The 20248-nt window shown below is 38.5% G+C and overlaps 2 protein-coding genes across 3 annotated transcripts; one reads left to right on the top strand and one right to left on the bottom strand.

The window, feature by feature from the left end:
- Nucleotides 1-1190: 1190 nt before the first annotated feature.
- Nucleotides 1191-11414, bottom strand: galnt7 (UDP-N-acetyl-alpha-D-galactosamine: polypeptide N-acetylgalactosaminyltransferase 7). 2 transcript variants are annotated; one of them, XM_058083020.2, is made up of 15 exons: nucleotides 11191-11414; nucleotides 9194-9302; nucleotides 8751-9063; nucleotides 7891-8057; nucleotides 7610-7740; nucleotides 7413-7492; nucleotides 6705-6887; nucleotides 4994-5111; nucleotides 4802-4924; nucleotides 4119-4234; nucleotides 3830-3932; nucleotides 3651-3749; nucleotides 2799-2927; nucleotides 1871-1901; nucleotides 1191-1337 (listed from the first exon to the last, which is right to left on the bottom strand). In XM_058083020.2, the coding sequence occupies exons 1-15, from the start codon at nucleotides 11311-11313 to the stop codon at nucleotides 1231-1233; spliced, it is 1932 nt and encodes a 643-aa protein (XP_057939003.2). In that variant the 5' UTR covers nucleotides 11314-11414; the 3' UTR covers nucleotides 1191-1230. The 2 variants fall into 2 exon arrangements, with proteins under 2 accessions (XP_057939003.2, XP_057938921.2); XM_058082938.2 differs by lacking the exon at nucleotides 6705-6887 and adding an exon at nucleotides 6351-6533 and having other exon boundaries at nucleotides 11191-11411.
- Nucleotides 11415-12482: 1068 nt separating this feature from the next.
- stx3a (syntaxin 3a) lies at nucleotides 12483-19585 on the top strand. The gene is made up of 10 exons (XM_058067397.2): nucleotides 12483-12822; nucleotides 13362-13436; nucleotides 13521-13620; nucleotides 13994-14068; nucleotides 14308-14378; nucleotides 15796-15904; nucleotides 16159-16232; nucleotides 16442-16576; nucleotides 17599-17709; nucleotides 18406-19585. Exons 1-10 carry the CDS (start codon nucleotides 12793-12795, stop codon nucleotides 18481-18483), a joined length of 858 nt encoding a protein of 285 aa, XP_057923380.2. The 5' UTR covers nucleotides 12483-12792; the 3' UTR covers nucleotides 18484-19585.
- The last annotated feature ends 663 nt before the right edge of the window (nucleotides 19586-20248 follow it).

Here is a 20248-nt window from a genome sequence, read left to right as displayed (position 1 = left end):
ATTTTGATTCATGTTGGAAAGTCAATCATTCACTTTCATCCCATATTTTACTGTATCCCATACCCAATTCACCCTGAAAACACATAAAAAAAGCATTTTTTGATGGTATAATTTGCCGCCCCACTCTAAAATATACCCTTTCAATTTGCACATACGCACAAATATATTAATATTATATGAGTTACCTTTTTTTTTTTACATCCAATGGCACCTTGAACTGCTGATGTTTGTAAGTTATTCATCTCAATTTGAGTTCCCCACGTGATATTTTATAAATGAACGTAGTGTTAGTCTCGCAACATATTTTTAAAAAAATAGATCTTTAATCTTTGTTGCTGAATTGCTTTCACACTTAACATAAATATAGGAGAGGGAACAGGTGACTAGCACTGAAAATTGGATGACTATTTTTGGTATTTGTCACACATACGACAACAACAACAACAACAACAACAACAACAAAAAACTCTGAAAATGATACACTATACACCAAGTATTGTGGCATTGACTTGCAGCTTTGACCCCAATATTATTTCCCCCCTAAAAAACAGTCGGAAAAAGATGGGGTTCATTTTATAATGGGGGTCTGGAGGTTTGTTCATGCATACCAACAGGCCATCAGTGCATACGTGTGCAGAGCACTCTGCCGCACACACGGACCATGTGAGCAGAGCAGTGAGACAATAAAATAAACACAATATTCTAACGTTTCAACCCGATTTTGGTGTCATCGATTATGTATACAATTATGTACACAATCCAAACGCCACTTTACGGGTATTTTTTTTTGGATCCGAATAGCAATTGTCTGACAAACTTATGACGTCATTTGAACAACACGGTGCCACAAAATGCGCTGTACATCCCTCTGCCCCCCTCGTCAGCCATCACTTTAAAGCTTTGGAGCTCCTCTTTGCATAAATGGTCAACATTCCGCTTCATCAGCCAGACTGAGACAAAACCCAGCCTGTCAAATGTAATGTTCATGTCCAAATATCTCATCAAATTCAAGGCAATTCTTATCAAGTGCAACAAAGATTGTTTCCTGACAAAGTAGTCAGTTTCTTATCTGTAATGACCACCGTTATGTATTTTGACGGGATAATTGTGTAGCTATTGTTGATTTGTGTCATTGATTGACATTAAAAATGCCCGATACTCCAATACACCCAAAGGTTTGCAGATACTTCAAGTGAATCCATGTCAAGTAGTAGCATAGTAAACTAGTCTTCATACAGCCACAATGTTGTTCATTTCCCACCTCTGAGTGGTTTTACTGGTGTCACAGTCGGATATAAACACCTTGTGAAGGAGGTCTGAGCGATCCAAACATTTGCCTGCAGGAAAAAAAAGATGAGTATGACATATTACATCTTTCAACTACACTTTGTTCACCCACAACTACGTTTGTGTGCGTAATAAAGAACTGAAATTTAATTTAATGAGTGCAATTGCATCAACGACAGCACAGCAAAGGAAATAAAGAGAATGACTTACAACAAGACTGGAATAGATAAAAATGACGGTAAGTAAACACACATGGTCAGTGTGATCACAGGCCAGCGGGGGCCAGGGGGGAGGGTGACAATCAAACCCAAGTCCATCACAGTAGAAATAGTCTTTGGTAACATGGCGATTCATGTGGCAGTCTAACCCATTGGAATTTGAATGGTGCTTTCCACCATGAAATAAAAGGCCATTTTGAAAAATGATTTAATAATAAACACCATTGGATAATGAAAAATATATAGTTAGATTAAAAAAAAAACTATGGGCATGTCCACCCTGGTGAGGTGTTTATACTGTACAAGGCATCGGGTTGTGTTTGAATGATCATGTTGCTTGAACACAGAAATGTAGATATATTTACCTGTTGCTACATGAGTGAAGCGATGGAGATCCTGGAAAAGAGTTGTAAATTTAAGAGAACGAAGTCGTAAATGTACAAGAAAGTCCTAATATTATGACATTATAAAAAGCACAATACAAAATTAAAACAATCAACGCATACATTTCCAAAGCAAAAAGTCTCAAATGTATGAAAAAAGCCACTGTAGAATAAACGTAGAACTTTATAAAAGAAAAGTCTTAATATTACAACAAAAAGAGCTAATATTCTGTGATTAAATTAGTATATTAATGAGAAAAATGTGTACATTTCAGAGAAGAACGTCGTAAATTTACAAGGAAAAAATCATAAACTATGAAAATGTGGGCCTTATGTTACCTTAGTCCTTGGTCAACGGTAATATTGTGACTTATTTTTTTAGAGTAAATTCACAGCTTTATTCTCAAAATGTCCTATTTTTTTCCCTATGTAGCTCTGATACTGTGTCATATTCGAGTAAAATCACACTGATGATCAATAATATTTGCCATGACTTTGTCTTTGTTTGCATTTGGACGGATGTTTGCAAAGGAAAAGTAAATGCATGCGATGAAACATGACACCACTTTCTGACCTCATGTCTACCAATCAGGGCATTAGAGGCTAGTCGGTTACTGAGGGTGAGGAGGAAGTGGAAGTAAACGCTGCCACCATGTGGACAACTGATATTTAGAACCATGTCATGACTCTGGGCTGCACGGTGGACTAGCGGTTTGCGTGCTGGCCACACGAGCCCGTTGAACATCTCTGGGTGCTTAATGTGTAATTCAAGGTATTCCTCAGATGGGTTGGCAACCGCGAAGGCCCTCTCATCCTTAAGTTGGAAGTGGTCTTATTTTTTCTACAACAGTGTGCACGTTGGACGTTGTGTTCTACACGGATGTCACTTTACTGTGTGTTTGTGTTTCACCTTGAAATACTTCCACTCTGCGTACTGCTTGTTGTCACAGTGTGTGATGATGACGGCCGAATTGTCAGCTCCTTTGGTCAGACACTGGTCGTACTGCATCAGCTGGTTGGCCTCGTTGATGCGGAACAACTACACACACACAGAAATACAAATGACCAAATGTAGGACAATATATTGAAATAAGTTATTATTGCACTGACATAGCTCCCTCAGCTCTTGCAACGAGTATCCAGGCTCCAGACTGCAACTAAAACTTTAGACTTCATCTACTTTTGCACGTGCGACCGGTTCAGCTAGCGAGCTAAAACTCAACTCTGAACCTCCAACGTCACTTCTTGTCATCCTCACGTGTTGGCCCGCCGCTAACGTCTCCTAGGGAACACATTTACTGTGACACACTCGAGCAGGAGTTTTATTTACATCTTCAATGTCTTATTAACTCTTTTTACATCGACTATATTGGCTAAAATACGAGTGTTAAGCCATTTCAAGCTGCCATTACTATACATTGATGACACAATAGGAAGCATGCAGTCCAGAAAAAAACAAGTTATCTTATTTATGTCTCATGTGTCTCATTTTCTCTGATTATTCCTACTATATTGGGTAATACAAATGAAAAGGTGACGATATATATGGATGTCATTCATGTCTAGATGGCGCTAATAATCCTACTGATCTAGAACCAATAAATAAAACAAGGGACGACTTAGCTTCTCTTGACCAGCATTGGATTGGTGTGAAAACTATTTTACGTACCAGTATCTCCTGCATCTCAAGACTCAAGATGTTTTGTTCAAAAACAAAATGTTGACGTGACAGCCTCAATAAGAAAATATGACTTTTCTTTACCTGGTTGCCACCCATTCTGTGACACGGCCCAGTTTCCACATTTCCTCCGTTTGTGTGTCCCATACTGTCAATACAGTAAGTTGTGTCCAAGCCCCGAATCTTCACACAAACACACGTTATTACACATTACACATCATAATCGCTCATATTTCTTTCTTTTCGATAATCTGGTCACATACCTCTCCCCATTCCACGTTTTTTGGAGGGAGGGGATAGTGTTGTGGTATGTCATAAGCTATTTCCTCCATGAACCATTTGAAGCTCTTGCATCGATGTTCTTCCCTAAGAAGATAGTGAGATCCTATTATAAGTCAAAAATCGAAACAGCATGATTTTTTTTTTATACTGTTTTTTTTTTTTTTTTAAACCGACTGAAGCTGCGAAATTTCAAGCGCGGTGGCAAAGGAATGCTGTATATATATATCAATACAGGAAGTCATGTGATTATGTGTGCTTAAGTTTTGATACCTGAAGCGTTTAAGCGGGCTGATGTCTCCATAGGCGAGGGTTAGAGTTTCAGGGCGACTGGCGTAGAAGTAGTCCTTGTATTCATCCCACCATACCTCCACCACACGAACGTAATTCTGCACACATGCACACACACTTAGCCCAGGCTCACATTTAATCCTAAACATTTCCAGTGTAACCTCTGGAAGCATTCACCGAGATGTGGAAATACAGGCTTGTGACACTATAATACAAGAGTTTTTGGTGTGTAATCATTTTTGACTAAAAATTACAACTTTGCTGCAATGTTATGAATACTTAAGAGTACTTATGAACAAAAACAGTGTTGGATTGTTTGTGCTCTTTCCTTTCATGTAAACAGGAGAAACCTTTCCTTTGTTCTGTGCCGAGAAATTGAGTGTTGTGTATGAATACTTTTGCAACCCACTGTAACAGCTATTTGGCAAAGTTTAGCTCCACAATAACCATACTGGAACTGCAAATTGTCATTCTCTCCTCTACTGGTGTGGATGACCATTTTTTTTTAATTTGTGTCACTGTGGACATAGCCGAATTGTATCTTTTAGAAACACTGATACCTGTAAAAACCTTTGAACTAGTCCTCTAAAATAGATAATGTATTCACCTCCAAGAGAAATTTCCAAACACTAATAATAGTCTTATGAAAGTGTGTGCTTTCATACCTTCAGCGTAGGTGAGGAACCAACGTGTGCAGGTGGAGGATTGCCTTGCCACCCTTGAAGTCTGTATATATGACCAACACGGGAGCACGGAACAAAGAGCAGTTTGCCGCCACACTGCCAAATCTACAAAGACAAGAATATTTCATGACATTACGCCAAGTTAAACATACCAAACTTGTCACACCATCTTACCTTGTATGAGATTTCAAAATTTTCTCCTCCCCATATCTGCAATCCGGGATCGTATAGGCCAAGCTCAAAGAAAAAGTCACGTTCTATAGCAAAGAGACCCCCTGCCATGGCGGGAGACCTATGCATTGACAGGCACATTGTACATTTGGTGATTATTATTCCTCTTAACTTCAGCTGAATGTTACACACTTTTATGTTGATTCATTGGAGATGGACAGAAAAACAAAGGTCGTGCAACAACAAACAAATGACTTGACAATGTGGTATGAATGGGTAGTGAATGCCATGGTAGCAAGTACGGTGGGACGCGTCTCCACTGAGGGATTTAAATTGACCAACGTAACTAAATCTTTGCTCAATTCCCAATTCACAACAGATAAACTATTTTGTGCTATTTTTACCACAACTTATTTGAAAGAAAATACAGAATTAAGATGTGCTGGAGGTGTAGATGTTCAGCTTTAATTTGATGATTTATGGTTGTATCTGTCAATTACTTTTCTTGGCAGAATTTGTAGAGCTCATTTTAAATCGGTTGCTTTCCTTTTGTGTAGTCGAGGTGGAATCGAGTTTGTGTTTGGTGCGTGTCTGTATAATTTGGAGAACCCCGAAATAAATTCAAACATGAGCATGCAATTCTTGTTATTAAAAAAACACCGGAGATGTAGGTTCATGCAAACAATCGACTTTATGTCAACTTGGGCCCACGACTATCTATTGGGTCAAATTTGGCCTAGTTATGACTGTTATGATGCTAAAAGCGCAGAACCCGCAGAATTGTTTGGATAATAACATTGAGTTGGCCCACCTCACGGACCTTATCACACAAAGTGCTTATAGCAATCTGAGTAACTAATAATAAACTACTCCTCTAAGCAATATTGTATATAGCACAAAATTCACAACCATTCTTAATAAGGTTGCCAGATTCAAACCAAAAGTCACAATAATTTAACGGTACACATTACATCCCGTCTGTACAACATAACACCTTAAAAGGTGCAAAAATCCCAATTACATTCATTCTTAGTGGAAAAACTGCCAGCACGAAGCGGTCATCGAGAACGCACAGAAAAGGGAAAGATGTTTGTTGTTGGCGTTGGGCAAAATTCCTCAAAAAGTGCATTTTTTTTCCTTTCCATTGCACAAAATAGTGTATCCAGCCATGGAGTGAAAAAGATGCTCGTGCATGCATGCTTGAGGATACATGCTGTGTTTGAGCTCAATTGGAACTATTCATACTCCAACATACTTGCTTTAGCTCATTGTATTTCCACAATAGTCATTTTGAGTAGTAATTGCCTTAATGATCTGTTTTGGTTTTTTTTTCCCCAGAGAAGTATTAAAATGTCAGTACCTATATGGCTCAGTACGACTTTTTCTTTGTTTTTTTTCTCTGTCGTTCAGAGGAACTCTCTTCCACAGCATGCTCCAATCCCAGGCTCCTCTAGCAAAGCCGTCTTCATCTCCTCCACCCTGTGGCTCAATGGTGAACTTCTCACCATGGATGGAGTCGATCAGAGGAACGGTGCACACCGTTCTTTCACGGTTGGAGTGAGAGTAGAGAAACAGCCATGCATTCAAGACGCACGGAGGGAGGCGGCAGGCAATCACAGATGTCAGAGGTTAAAATAAAGAGGGTAGAAGGATGGGACATGGAGACACAAACAGACAAGAATGAACGTTAACGTGCCGTCTACAATGGGGGTACCTATAGGGCTCGGTGGTATGTTTTCTTTCCGCCTTCTCTCTCGAGCTTAGCGGGACTCTCTTCCAGAGCAGACTCCAGTCCCATGCTCCTCTAGCCAGGCCATCCTCATCTCCGCCTTGTTGGGGCTCCATGCTATACGTATTACCGTCTATATAGTCTATGAGTGGTACTGTACATACTGTCCTACAAACAGACACAAGCCTGTGGGCAGGTTTCATACTCGGGAGTACAGATTCAAGATGTGGCCTGTCTTGAATTCATTTATTTGAATGCCATGTTGAAATAATACAGAATGACATTATATCGGCCATCTTTTTTTCAATATTTCAGGTGGTTTCATTGCTTGTATATGCTCCAAGTTTCTAAACGGAATGCGATCGCTGGTTTACAACTATGGAAACAATTAGACACTACAATGGTACATACCAAATAAAAAAACTGCTTGCAGTAACTTCTCAATAACATATTTAAAAAATATATTAGAATGGTTCTCTAACCAAATCAAGTCATCAAATCAAATGCTCTAACACTGAATCTCTGCTCTAATCGATGCATAGCTCACTCACAGACTGACTGTGACCCATTCAAGGACACGTCACATCTTCTGTACTGATGCACACGTCAATACCGACGAGCAACATTTCTAACCTAGCAAGCTCGTTCAGAAATTACAGAAACCATGAATTTTAGGCTCATCAGCATTCTTACCTGTCCTCGGAAATAGGAGCAACCAGTGGAGCATACCAGTTGACTCCAACTTCACAGTGAGCATCCAGGTAGATTAGCACCTAAAACACAAACACATTCATGTTTCCATTTATTCTGAATATATAATCAGGAAGAAACCAGGTGCCGGGTTATTCCAATAATGGATGTAACTGTACTCCGGGAAATATGTAGAATACCTGTCCCTTATCGGCCTTCTTGGCTCCGATACTTCGTGCCTGGATAAGGCCCTCTCTCTTCTCATTTCTGTAGAGCTTTACAAGACCGTTCCACTGCTTGATGTACATTTCCAAACGTTCCTTCAGATGGACTTCACACAGAGGAAGCATTACACAATCATAAATGGGGTGGAGGGGACACGTGATCTTTCTCACTAAACATGCGACGTGCCATCTGGAATCTGATTCTAGTTCATTTGTATGATTGTTATGATATTGTATGCCGAGAAAAGCCAACCCACCTTTGCTGCTGAAGTCATCTATCATGACAATCTCAGCCAGGTATCTCCGAGGAGTCCTCTTGATGACGCTGTGGATGGTTCTCATCAGGGTGGACCAGCCTTCATTATGGAAGACGATCACCACGCTGGAGGTCAGCAGTCTTTCGTCATAATGCCAGTACTTGCACCTGTGTTAGGACCAAACACTATCTTATTCATACATGCATGAATGCTAATTCTTTGGGTGTTTTGTGTAATAGCAATACAATTTCAAACATATACTCCCGCGTACAATTTTTTTATCTTAACTTCAGAATACAGTTTCTGAAGAAATTGCATGTGAATGCAGAAATTCGTGAAAAAAGCTGCAGACAAGTATTAAAACACATATATAGTGGTGTGAGAAGGTGTTTGCCCCCTTCCTGATTTATTTGGCATGGTTTGTCACACTTAAATATTGCAGATCATCACTCAGGTTAGCTAATCAGCTATGGACACTCAGTGGGGTCCACGTAGGGGCTTTTGTAGCCCCTGAACAGTGGAATGATCCGCCGGTGCACATTAAACATTAAACAGTCTGTTTTTGAATCTTCCATTTCTTTTCTCTAGCCTTTGAAACTAAGTTGATGATTTATTGTAGTTTATTTGGTTTTAGTTGTGTTTTTCATTTATTTTTTATCTGTTTTGATTATGCTTTATCCTAGCTATAGATGTTTTAGACATATATACATGCATAAGTCTGAGGGAAAAAACTGTTTTGGTTTATAATCCATTTTTGGTTCTTAAGACTAACATCGTTACAATGATGTAGGAATATATGGGTTCCAAAATACATGCATTGTAGACTTGTAGTAGTAGTAATAATATAAAAGTGTACTCACTCTTCGTGGCGTATATCACTGATGGTCCTGTCTAGTGATATCATGTCACTGGCAACCATGTTGAAGCCAAACTCCTTGATGGATGCCTGGATGGTTTCTTTGTATTCTGGACCTAGGACTAAGGACTTGGCCCCCTCCCCCGGGCCATTAAGGACCCCGTGAGGTTCAGATTCTTTGGGTTCAAAGTTTCCCAAAACACCTTTTTTGAGGATCGGGGCATTGTAATTGTGCGAGTTGGGCCGGAATGTTACATACTGCTGCTGGATCACCTGATTCTGGTTCACCTGATGTTTGGGGTCGTGATTGCCCTCTCCTGGAGATAAAACCAAACACAGGAGGTGTCAAGTTATCAGAGTGAGATGTTCCAAGTGCCACAGCAGCGGTCACGCAATATATAATCCTACCAAAAGATGATAAATACAGTAGCTCTCATTATAGCTCACCATGTTTCAGTCTGATGGAGTTGAGGTCCACTTCCACACCTTCCACATGAGGCCAAGGTAAAACTGGCTTAAACTTATCTTGGGCTCCTTTGTTCAGCAAACCGTCATCCTGTAATGGGAGGATATCACATGCAGAATTAGGCAGCAATTCAAATCTTGATTTCCTGACTTGAAAGCAAAATGATGAAAAAGATGTCATTATATCGGAAATTGTGTGTAAGTTTGATGATTTGGAACAGACCACACACATCAACAATGTGATTGTAATCCTTAATTAATATCCCCACTTTATGTAGTCAAATTGTATTACTCATCATTCTTACTATTTTATTTGTAACATTTTTATTTCTTTTTCCTCAACACTGTGCAAGCAACAGTATTTAGTGTCATATTACATTTTTTCTACACCTTCTGTTCTTTTCCCACAGGAGTGAAATGTAAAGGACAAAATGTAAGCAAACAAAACATTCCAAGTGCCAACAACTAAATGGTACGTCGTAAATGAATTATCAGTAATAGATATGGAGAAGGCGTTTACTGATTAAATAAACTCCGCCTTTTCACACATGTTGAATTGTGCAAATGTAACCAAGTGATGTTTCCTTAACGGAACTGGTTGAGCATGTCTAAGACAAATAAACCATATCGTAGTACTGTACTGCAATAAAAATGCTTGCTGAAGTGAAAGTTGACGCCAAACTGTAGTGCTGCATGCAGTGTAGCATGCTAACTGTTAGCATGTGTGAACTTGGCAGGACAGCTAAGTGTGTTTGTAAGTTCACATATATGTAAAGAGTTAAAAAGTTAACATGCTAACTCCTGGCAATGCTAACACACCTACTATTAGCTTGTTACACCTAGCGTAATTGAAAATTGAAAACACGACAATTGGCAGGGGGAACAACTACACAGAACACAAACATAAACGGCTAACATGACTGCTAGCATGCTAAGTATCGGTTTATCTGAAAAAATAGGTAAAACGCTAACATGTTAAATGTTAGCATGCCAGCAGTACTAACAGGCCAGCTATTAGCTTGTTATCACCAATCAGAATTAGCGTAAAACAACAAATGGCACTAGGATCACAACACAAAAGACTTTTAATCAAAGGAGCCGCCCACTGTATTATGTTGTCCAAATTTAAGTCAGCTATTTAGGAAGCTATGTGTTTCCCCGTGATGTTCTCTATTAGGGAACACTATACAATCCATAGATAAGAGGATTGTGTATCATTCAAGCCTGCAGGAATATTGGCTTTAAACAAGCATTACCGCCCTCTGCAGGATACGCCATGAATTACAGCTCAGTACTCAGTACAAAGTAAAACTGTTCGCAAAATAAATTGACACAAAAGAATGACATGAAGATCAAATATGTACAAAATATTTACAAAAATAAATGTCAAACACTGTGTATGTGAGTATATGGATAGAATAAAGTACAGTTTCAAAAAGCAATACAAAATACACCAATTATTATCAGCCAATATTACATATATGACATTGTTTACCAATGCCCTATAGCAGTAACAAACGGCGTGTTGTTAAGCAAGTTAGTGTTATACGTTTGTTTTTATTATTAATATTGTATGTGCACTGGGACATTATTAATGTTGTTGTACTCTGTGCAATGACAACAGAGGTATTCTATTCTATTCTATTCTATTCCGCAGCATAGTACGACGTCATACACGGATATGGTTCCTGACCATATACACACTACTGGGTAACAGCAGTGCAACTGAACGAGAGTATGTTAGTATCTTGGTGGATATATTCTTATCTATTACATGACGTAGTAGCAGAAACGTAAGTTACTTATACCAAATAAAGCAAAGTATTGCACTCAATGGAGCAATACCTAAACAAAGTAATCAATGCCACATGGAATGATCCTACAGTAATACATTTTCACGTGACACACACCTGTAAAATTACGATTTGTGAGAGGTTGCCATCGATCAGTGTGAATTGAACGTTCATTGATGAACTCACCTGCGCCTCAAACCGGTTCTCGTCGTTGAGTTTGTTCGTCAGAGAAGACCACAACAGCACTAACACAAAAAACGTCAGAATGACAAGGAAACTCCTGAATATAAATCCCAATTTAAGTCTCATTTTATTTTTACAAGGTCTTCCTCCCTACACATCCAGGAAGCGAACAAGCCACATCTCACGTTTGTTTGGTTGTTTTAATCAAAGACGCTACACAATGGAACAGGTAACTCCGTCAAATACATGTAAAAGTGTTGTACGCCATGGCGCCGAAAGTCCGCCATGATGGTAAGCACTTGAGCTGGGCGTGGCTCGGCGCACAACGTTGTAGATGTATTGCTTAGCTCTAAGCTAAGTGTAAAAGTCATGCGCAGTGTGCACACTTCGATTGAATATTTACTGAACAGAACGAACGTATATATAAATGCAGAAATATGACCGACGTGTAGATGTCAGTAAAACCCTGGCAGCAGTATAAAAAAACATTTCCGTCTTTACTTCACTTTCACACATACTTGTCATGGAAATGAGAACTCTGGTCTTTTGGACCGTCTGTTAGATGAATTAATCACGAATCAGTGTGCCACGGACAACTACTGCACTTGTTTCTGGAGTCTGCTGACCATCATGGCGGCGAATCTTGCTCATGGGATACTACGGATGTGGACGTGGAAGTGAAGCACTCCTTCCGTCTGTCGAGTGTCATGTCATTAGTCCAGCCATACCGGAAACACGCCCATTCTGCGCATGTGCAATGTTTTCGTCACTTCCTTCACTTCTTAGTCACTTTTTTCGAAACGGAGAAACACCATCCACCCATCCCAATGTATAGTACGCGCACATATTTGTGTTTTTTTCAGTGCAAAAAAATCGTTAAAATAATTAATACAACCAAGAAAGGAGGTTTTATGGTTTATCCATTCTGCACCATTGAGAGATGTGTTCCTTTGAATTATTACTTTATTATTTTTATTTATTATCCGACCCGGAGTGGAAGAAATAATGGATGGTGAATATGTCTTGTTTTTTTGACAATTAAAAAAAGGTCATGCATGCATACATATAAAACATTTCAAAACCTGTCTTGTTTCTTTCTCGTTTACTTGACTTAAAGCATTTCCGATACTGTATGTATACAAGTTCCCCACATATTTGACTACAATATGTATGAAGTAGGATAATTCCAACTTTCCGATGCAGCACTTGAATGTGAAGCCAATAGGCTGGACAGGGTGGGGGAGAGAGAGGTTTATCATCCTAACTACTGCACTAATCTGTTCTTAAAGGATAGAGGCTTAGGAGACCTCAGGTTAGATTGCCTACAAATGTGTCATTAGAGAGTTGGCAACCCAACAAACGTTTATTTGCATTTGATATGTTTTTAAATACTTTTTAATACTGTGTTCTGATTTGGTGACCATTTTGGACCACAAGATAGATTTGAGATATTGTTGCTTTGTTTGCAAGACCAGATAAAGAACCTCCCGTTAGCCTCCTTCCTCTTCAGTTTCTTTTTTGGAGGCTCCAACGATACAAGACTTTTTCTTCTTTACATGTGTTTTTTTTCAAGTTACTTTTCATTACAGCTCCACATTTGTCAAGATGAAGGACAGACTTGCCCAGCTGAAGGAGGTAGGCAGAGTGTACTTCGATTTTATGGATTACCTGCTTGCTACAAGCCTTCATTGGGCCTCTGCTCATTTGGATTTAAAACGTTTAATTTGGAGGTGTCTCTGACACAACATAATGTGATTGTATACAAATCAGCTTCAAACAATATTTATACAGTAAATGCTCAAAAGTATTTTGAATATGGCAACTTTTAATTGATTATATATATCATATATATATTATTGATGAATCTAAGGATTTATGGCTGCAACCAACGCATCCGTAGCTCTCACTTGTCAAACCAGACATCCGGTCGTTCGGGTTGGTTTATCTACCACAACCCTAATTCACACTGGCCCATTTATACTGTTATCGACTTGGGTTCAATTCCCCCTCACTCTCTTGGCCCCTACTGGTCCGCGTTAAGACTGATCATTCCGTCTCTCAGTAGTTCCCAAATCTATGTGAAGTTCCAGTTTATACGCATGACTGGTATATGTGTTTAAATTTTAAACTGTCTAAATTCAAATTTAATGTATCTGTATATGTCATTTGAACAGACAAGTGATGCTGGAGGGGATGATATTGAGGTTCCTGTGGAGAATGAAGCTTTTATGGATGATTTCTTTGCTCAGGTTGGACGTGTTTTCCTCGTTCAATGTCATTAAAGAAAAACAAAATTTTCTTTTATTGACTGAGTGTATTTGTCTGTGTTCTAGATTGAGGATATCCGCTCCAGTATTGACAAGATTGATGAGAGTATAACAGAAATCAAAAAACTCTACTCCAGCATCTTGTCCGCCACCACATCCGACCAGAGTAATTACCTCTGGCTCACACACACAATACTGTCATTTCTGGTTTATAAGCCGCTACTATTGTCTTCAACTTTGAACTCTGTGGATTATACAGCGCTGTGGCTAATTTATGGCTAAATTCTAATCTTGTCTTCTTCTAATTCTAATATGTCATGTTAGACATTTATCTGTCCAAATCTTTTTTCCCTCAAAAGCTAGTGGGTGCGGCTTACACACCGGAATTTACAGTAGTTCCCAAATTCTACCTGTGACAAATCTTGAATGTATACACACATGCTCAAAGTCACAATTTCTGGTCAGTTTATGAATTCATGAATTTACTGACCTGTCAACTTTGCACTTTCTGTCTGTTTACGATGTCCCTTTCTTCTAAGAAACACAGGATGAAGTTGAAGCTGTCACCAATGACATTAAGAAGTCAGCCAACAATGCAAGAAACAAACTGAAAAGTCAGTATTTTATTGAAATTGTACTGTCTAATATTTTTCTCAAGCTAAAAAACACTAAAATAAAATTAAATATTTACACAGATTGTAAGTTAGTTAATGTTCCTAGGATAGAAAAATCCAATTTGAATACATGGACTGTTACGCTTGGTATGAACCCATGAATTTTATTCACAGCTACTGTACCTGAAATGGTTTCTAGTATAACAGGGTCACTAACATATGCAACCATCTTCCATCAGATATTGAACGCCAGCTTGAGACAAAGACAGATGAGCGAGCTTCAGCTGACCTCAGGATAAAAAAATCCCAGGTGAGACACAACAAATGGCTTCAAGGGATCATTTGGATTTATTTGACATGAAGTTGTAGGACATCCCCATCAGCAGCGTAGTGGATGAACAGCGGCTCTTCCCTACACTCCGTTCCATGAGCCGAGTTCTAGTCAGTTTTTGCTCACTAAAGTAAATACATCTCAAAACAATATGCGTTCAAAAGAGTCATACAAGTGTAGCGCTAGAGTGGTATTGTCACAAGTCATTATTGTCATAACGTTTTGTCGTCATTATCCCAGCAGTGAGCACTGTGAAAGGTGATGGGAAGATGCACAACATAAGCCCTACTTTCTTCAACACCAAAAACTGATCAGAACTTGGCTCATGAGATGAAGTTGGGGAAAGTCACTGTTGATGCACTACAGTGCTGATGGGGACGTCATACAACTTCACGTCCTAAAAATGAAAAATACCCCTTCTAACAATTTAATCAGTAATATATTTTGATTGTACGTTTCCCAATACAATCCCAATCCAAGACATGACTTAGTACTTGGAGAAGAAATCCTTGTTGGTAAGCACGGAGGTCTGATGTTTTTTGTAGTTGGACATCAAGGTTGCACAAATTTCATTTAGGGATTTTGGTCGGAGAAACATCCCCAAAGTGGAATATTTCCACCTCCACGCTTGACACAAAGGATGGTGTTGTTGGGCTCATATTCACTATTTCTCTGCCTCCAAACACATCCAAGCCACATGACGCCAAAGGCATCAATCATGTTCTCATGGGACAACATCACATTCTCTGAGTCATTCAGGTGTTAATTGTCACACTTCAGACTGGCCTCTATGAAAGTAATGTGTGTTTTGTTCACTGTGCTCCCAACTCCCTTGGCATCATTTACCAGCTCTTCCCTTGTAACTCTGGACTGGGCTGACTGACTTTTATCTTGTATTTCTTTAATTGATAAATCATGGCAACAATATGGAGTTTCTTGTTGGTGATCTTGTACTCCATTCCTGTCTTGTGCAGTCCTTTGACAGGTCTTTGGTCTTGCCCGTGGTGGTGGGGAAGTTTGAATGGAAAAGACTTGTTTTTGCGACAGGTGTCTTTTTTTTTGCCACATAATGAGCTGAGATTAGGAGTACTTTCCTAAAAGGGACAGTACTAATTTGTGTACTTCAAGGACATATAATCTGTCTGCGGGGGTCAAAATGTTTGTTGTCTTTCTCTAGAACAATAAACCTACCATAAAATGGCTGTTCAGATCTTACCATATTTTGAATTTGTATCTATTCACAGTGCTACGTGATAAGGATGGACTGTGGTAATGACATTATTGGATTATGTTAGAAAGACAATGGCATTAGTGTAAACGCTCGACTCTATACATTCAAGATGTGGAATGTTTGTGCCATCAATAGAAATGTTTTTTTAATGTTCTTATTTCCCAGCATGCCATCTTGGCCAAGAAGTTTGTAGAGGTGATGACGAAATACAATGAGGCACAAGTTGACTTCAGAGACAAGAGTAAAGGACGCATTGCCCGACAGCTGGAGATCAGTGAGTTTGAGTACACTTATGCGCTAGTTTTCAATAAGCCAACAAAACAAATCAATCTTTGTACATTTTATAATTCCTAGTACTGTACATGTTTGGCTCATGTTCCATTCATTCATTTAATCTCAGTCTTATACTAACTGACATTACATATCAGATTTAGCAACCCACAACCATGATGTTATGAATGATTAATTATGAATGGTAGTAATCCTCTCTAAATGTGTTTTTTTTTTTAAATTTTTGGTTGATTTTAGCTGGTAAAGCAACAACTGATGAGGAACTAGAAGAGATGCTAGAGGGAGGAAACTCTGCTGTCTTCACTGCTGGGGTAAACAAACACAATGCAAAATATATTATATAATATTATTCAAAACCAACGTTAACAGTGAACGCACGTGACTTACTGCTGGCAATACAAACCAGGCTGTTATGTTAGGTGTTAACATAATATTTGGGAAACATTATTAGAGTTTGTTAGTTAGTTTGTTAGTTATGTTAGTTTTTTAACTTTTGATACCATTGTGGCCTTTTGCACAGATTATGGATTCCAAAATAAACCAGCAGGCCCTGAATGAGATTGAGGCTCGGCACAAAGATATCATGAGGTTGGAGAGCAGCATCAAAGAACTCCATGACATGTTTGTTGATATCGCCATGTTGGTTGAGAACCAGGTAAGTCACATTTGATTTCATATGTTTCATTTTTTTCTAAGAATGCATGTTAAAATAATAATAATAAAAAAATAACATGATAAAGACGGTAATTTATTTAGCTCCAATAAAATAGAAAATGACAGATCTACCCCTACTATAAAAATATAAAATATATTTAGAAATATATAAACGTGTGATATATTTACTATAGTTATAATATAAATATTAATATTAGTGCACAATTAGATAATTCCTCAATAGTTGTGTACATATTACATTAGTAGCAGTAATACTGTAATACATATAGCCAGACACAAAGTTCATGTATTACATCCAGTTAGCATTTGCTGTCAAACATTACAGATATACAAAAATGAAACTTATTATGCAAAAGACAATGCAGCCGAATTCAAGGCAACATATTAAAATGTTGCAGCAATGGGCACATTTTCAAAATAATCACGGAATAATAGCTTAACAGGTGGAAGTTTATAAAACATGCATTTCTATGGTGGAGTTCAGGACGCGAAGCAAAGCCATCAAACAATTCCCTTTTTTCTACATAACTAGCCACTACAAATGAACGGATAACTTTTGTTATAGATGTAGGCATCTTACCGCTGAGTTCGTTTCTTCGTTTATCCGTAATTAGAATAATAACTATTATGATTTGTATGTCTGTTTTTAGCTTGAAACGTCTTCACATCTTAATCTTTGCCGGAGGGGAGCACCAGCCAATCAGAAACTGAGTTTAATGTCAGCTGACTTCGTGTTGTCGAATGAATAAAGAGAATAAAGTTTGATTGATTGAACGTCATTACATATTATTGTGCTACTCAAAAGTGATCTTATATTTTTACAATTATCTTATAGACAGCAAAAGTGTGATTAGTGAAAAGATGTTATGTTGTATATACGGTTTTATTCCTGTAGTCGTTACTACTACTAAGATTCTTATCTGCATCATTAATATGTGCTGAACCATTGTTGAATATGTATCTTTATTGACTCTTGTCAATTCTTGCCCTGTCATCTCTCAGGGTGGGATGATTGACAGAATTGAGAGCAACATGGACCAGTCGGTGGGTTTTGTAGAAAGAGCCGTGGCTGACACTAAAAAAGCAGCCAAGTTCCAGCAGGAGGCACGAAGGGTAAGCCTGCTTTGACTTGTTTTTACATTTTACAGATCATATAATATTTAATAAGCGTTGAGTAGGAGGGTACTGTCTCATCTGGTCTCATTTTATCAAACCAAGGCGTTTTTTTTGTTTTATACTCAAATTTCAATACAATAAAATTGTCCCTAAATTTTAGGGATACAAAAATAACACGTTCAGAAGATGCATTCAAAGACGCTGGGATGATGTAGTATTCGACACTGGTCACCAGGTGTCACTAATGTTACTATAATGTTGTATCATGTTGTCATGGGAACAACAGGCTTTTATTGCAGGTTGGAATTTTATGACATGCTATAACATGCTAACGTCCTAGCATGCTAAAACACAACTCAGCTCCGGAACACATTCACAGCAATACACTTATTTACAGCATGTCTTGAATGTTCTCCTATGTCTCCTTTATTAAGTAATATGAGTGTAAAGGCGACTATAGGGATGTTATTTCAGGTCTAGAGGGCTCTAATAATGTGAGGAACCATATTTAAACAGCTTTTCATATAAATGAAGATGAATTTTCATGTAAATGAAGATTTATCCAGCTGTTGTGGAAGAAAAGACTGCTATCTTTTTGACCAAACTGAAAAGTCTACCATTGTTTGTTACGCTAAAATGATTTTTAATGTGTTTTTTTTTTGTCTCTTTGTCCTTTTTCTGCACGCCGTCAAGAAACAAATGATGATCTTCTGTTGCTGTATGATACTGGCCCTGATCCTTGGTTTATTTGTTTACAGTTTTATAAAATAGACACTGTGTGTACGTCCCCTGACTGGTTAAGTCCAAACAATAAAGGAAAAATGACAAGCTAAACATCAACCTTCATCAGCCTTGATAACCGTCAAATATTCATTTCATATTGAATTATTAACAAAAGGTAAAAAAAAAAACAGCTCTTCTTGGATTTGTAGTTTCCTTCAATTTAATTGTGATTAATTAGTTCAACCGCATATCTGCTACTAACGTAAACATGTGCACAACACTTCTATAACAAACATGTCCAAAAGTCTAACATAAATTAATTAAGTAATTAATTAAAGTAATTCTCAGGGCACACTAAAGCAATCGGAAGTTGACTGATCAGGTTGTCTGAGAAGACGTTTCGTCCTTCATCTGAGCAGGCTTCGCTAGATAGGATGAGAGCTGTCCTATCTAGTCGGTTAGCATGAATTAATGAATCCTGCTCGGTTGAAGAGTGAAACGTTGAGACTGAATTGATGCCCCGACAATACAATACCATATTTACAGCCATCTTTCTGTTGGGGACGTGTGTGGCCTATAAATACATATCAAATAGTATATATTTTGCATGTATATTAGAGTCCATTTAGATACATGTACATACTGTGTAGTACAGTTACTGCATATTATACTGAATGGCGAGTATGTGTGAATCGCTGTATACGGTGTTTGGTTTTTTTTAAGTTCATTTTTATGTTCTGGTTTTTGCGTTTTGGGGGTTCTTGTGTACAATACGTTTGTTGTTTCCGCTAGATAACCCGTATTCTGGCGAGGGGCGGCACCAGTAGCGTCATCGGGTTTTTAAGCCAGTCACTACAGGAGGATGTGAGTTCATTGTCCCAACGTTACACACATTATCTTCCTTTACTGTGCTTTTTACTGAGATTCTCATTCATAGCACGCTGTCTGGTAGTCCTGATTCCCGTCCTGTCATCCTCTCGGTGCCGTCCCGGCCGCCATTAGGGACTATACCTTATTGTTGTGGGATTTTTTTTGCTACGCCTTTTGTTTTGACTCTGCTAGTTGAGAGTAATTTTGTTTTGGTCCCACCTCCCTCCTGTGAACTCCTACTTTTGTGCTTAATAAAACACTTTTGTTATCCAATCTTGCTTCTCGGTGCCTACATTTATGCTATAAAGGTTAGAAATTAATTTGTGTCAGATTGAGTGAGGTAAGTATTTGATCCTCAGACCGCCGCAGACCCTCGCTGTTCTGTGTACAATGATTTCCAGAAGATACACCAGATTGGGTTATGAGAATGAGATGAGATTTTAAGAAAAGTACAATGAAAAATGGAGCCTGAAAAACTGGAGCCTATTCCAGCTGTCTTCGGGCGACCCTGGACTGGTGGCCAGCCAATCACAGGGCACATATAAACAAACAACCATTCACACTCACATTCATACCTATGGACAATTTGGAGTGGCTAATTAACCTAGCATGTTTTTGGAATGTGGGAGGAAACCGGAGTACCCGGAGAAAACCCACGCATGCACGGGGAGAACATGCAAACTCTACACAGAGATGGCTGAGAGTGGGATTGAATTTGGGTCTCCTAGCTGTGAGGTCTGCACGCTAACCACTCAACCGCTGTGCAGCCGCACACATATTTGACTGTTGAAAAAAAAATTGTTTTGAATTTTTTTGAAAATGTTTATGTTTTTGATAGTTATTTTGTTTTGGTGGGCAGTCTTGAACATGCCATCGTTTATGCTGTTGTGACTAAAGGTCATAGGTTAAACCTTAATTGTGTGAACAATGAAACGGGAAAAGT

The sequence above is a fragment of the Doryrhamphus excisus genome, linkage group LG9 (genome assembly GCF_037039965.1).
Source record: "Doryrhamphus excisus strain RoL-2023G ecotype Guam linkage group LG9, RoL_Dexc_Guam_v1.1, whole genome shotgun sequence".
NCBI lineage: Eukaryota > Metazoa > Chordata > Actinopteri > Syngnathiformes > Syngnathidae > Doryrhamphus > Doryrhamphus excisus.
The sequence above is the reverse complement of the archived record's forward strand: the minus strand, read 5'-3'. Positions and strand labels throughout refer to the sequence as shown.